This window comes from Octopus bimaculoides, chromosome 11 (genome assembly GCF_001194135.2).
Source record: "Octopus bimaculoides isolate UCB-OBI-ISO-001 chromosome 11, ASM119413v2, whole genome shotgun sequence".
NCBI classification, from domain to species: domain Eukaryota; kingdom Metazoa; phylum Mollusca; class Cephalopoda; order Octopoda; family Octopodidae; genus Octopus; species Octopus bimaculoides.
Window position 1 is genome coordinate 47,275,110 of NC_068991.1, and position 2,177 is coordinate 47,277,286.

Sequence of the window (2,177 nt, forward strand, 5' to 3'; positions counted from 1 at the left end):
TTTTTTTTTTTTTCTTTTTTGCCCCCGAGAGGAAGCATAATAAAAGAAGCAGGCACAAAAAAAAACAAATAAAACCATACCTTTTAACCTTTCAGCCAGTTCCCGAGGATCGGCTAAATTGCCTTCACTGCTGCTTCTGATCATTGAGTCAGAAGCAACAGAGGCAGTGCGCGAGTGGCAAGGAGAGGGCTCTCCGCTCAGCGAACGCTGCTTATGTAGCTCGGTCCGGCTTTTTAGTCCTCCTGCGCCTGTCAAGGGGTAGAGAGATATGGGGAATTGCAAACAACACCAGGGATGAAGAAGAAAGGGTCTGTGACTTGAAGTTAAAAGACAGAGCAGATCATAAATTCATTAAAGAATATTGTATAATGCATGTATCTGTGTGTATGTATGCATGTTTGTATGCTATATTGGTTTCTATTTTTCAGTTCTGACATCATGCTCTTTAAAAGATTACAAATTAGCTTTTGGTTTTTTGTAAGCTTTGTGTAAGTGCATGCACACATTCTCTTAAACATGATATATCAAAGGTTTCTTTGATTTACAAATATCACAAGAGAATTTGAGTATAAGAAATCACATTCAATATGCAATCACTTCATTGCTCCTGTTTATTTTTCTCACTATTTTTTCTAGAAAATTTATATAACTCCCTTGGTACAATTGCTTAGCTTATGTTTTTATCTTTATAATGGGGAAATTCGGAAATTTTGGCTCGCTTGCCTTCATCAGACAGTGATTTACTTTTTTTCTCTTTCGGTTTATATAGTTTTTGGCAGGTTTCTTTTTGGGTAGGTAGAGAGCTATGTGAATGATAATTAGGTGTGGTGAAGGTAGGCACAAGAACTTGTGCAGGAAAAGGAAGAATAAAGGAGGATCAGAGCAAAGTGTTTGACTGAACTCTAAACAAAAACAAAATTCTCACATCAAACCAAAATAAATCATAATACAACCCACACCCTACAAACAAACTTTCTTCCCACACTCATCAATCCCTCTTCCTACACAACTAACTCTCCCTGCCTACTTACACCACACCTAATTATCATTTGCATAGCTCCATCTAACCAAACACAGTCTGCCAAAGACTATATAAAGCCACAAAACACTCAAGTAAATCACAGCCTGATGAAGGTAAGCAAGACAAAACTTGAGAGTTACTATCAAACATCTCCTTGTAAAAGTTTAGAGAAGGAAAGAGATGCAGTGAGAGAGAGACAGACAGACTTACAGAGACAGACAGACAGACTTACAGAGACAGACAGACAGACTTACAGAGACAGACAGACAGACTTACAGAGACAGACAGACAGACTTACAGAGACAGACAGACAGACTTACAGAGACAGACAGACAGACTTACAGAGACAGACAGACAGACTTACAGAGACAGACAGACAGACTTACAGAGACAGACAGACAGACTTACAGAGACAGACAGACAGAGACAGACAGACAGAGACAGACAGACAGACAGACAGACAGAGACAGCCAGACAGACAGACAGACAGAGACAGACAAGCAGAGACAGACAGACACAAACAGATTGACAAAGACTGACAGACAGAGACAGACTGACAGACAGACAGAGACAGACTGACAGACAGAGACAGACTGACAGACAGAGACAGACTGACAGACAGAGACAGACTGACAGACAGAGACAGACTGACAGGTAGAGGCAGACTGACAGACAGAGACAGACAGACATCTTTGTTGGGCTCTTTTTCCTTTCTGGAAGCTTTCAAATAAATAATCAAATAATTGCATTTTGTTTACTTTTTACAAAAAGTAAACTATTTTATGTACAAGTCTTTACAGCTGGAACAAAGTCACTCAACGTACTAAAATTAGTAAGTCTAAATTCCCTATAACCACATGCATAACACACACATGGGATCTTTTTTAAAACAGGGGCCACATTTTTCATTAATGTTTTACGTAGTGTTTTTGGTACGGAAAGACTTTCAAACTTCGTATACTTATCTATTTTGTGTTATAGAACAGAAAAATATTTTTGTATTCGAATTTATTTCATGTAAAAAATTGTCTTATTTCGATAATTTCAACCAATCACTGACGTCCATTCAGTCGATATACATTAAGTGCCAACTACATAAACAAACGATTCTTCGTTTTATTTGCTTTTTTCATTTTAAATTTGCTTTAACCCTAAC

The 2,177-nt window shown here is 37.9% G+C and overlaps 1 protein-coding gene across 1 annotated transcript in view; it reads right to left on the reverse strand.

Moving 5' to 3' along the window:
- Positions 1–2,177, reverse strand: part of LOC106883134 (ral GTPase-activating protein subunit alpha-1) — a 294,566-nt gene that overhangs the window by 200,749 nt on the left and 91,640 nt on the right. Inside the window, exon 20 of the mRNA XM_052971984.1 lies at positions 81–248. Coding sequence (XP_052827944.1) covers positions 81–248 — 168 coding nt within the window. The remainder of the gene's footprint in view (positions 1–80; positions 249–2,177) is intronic.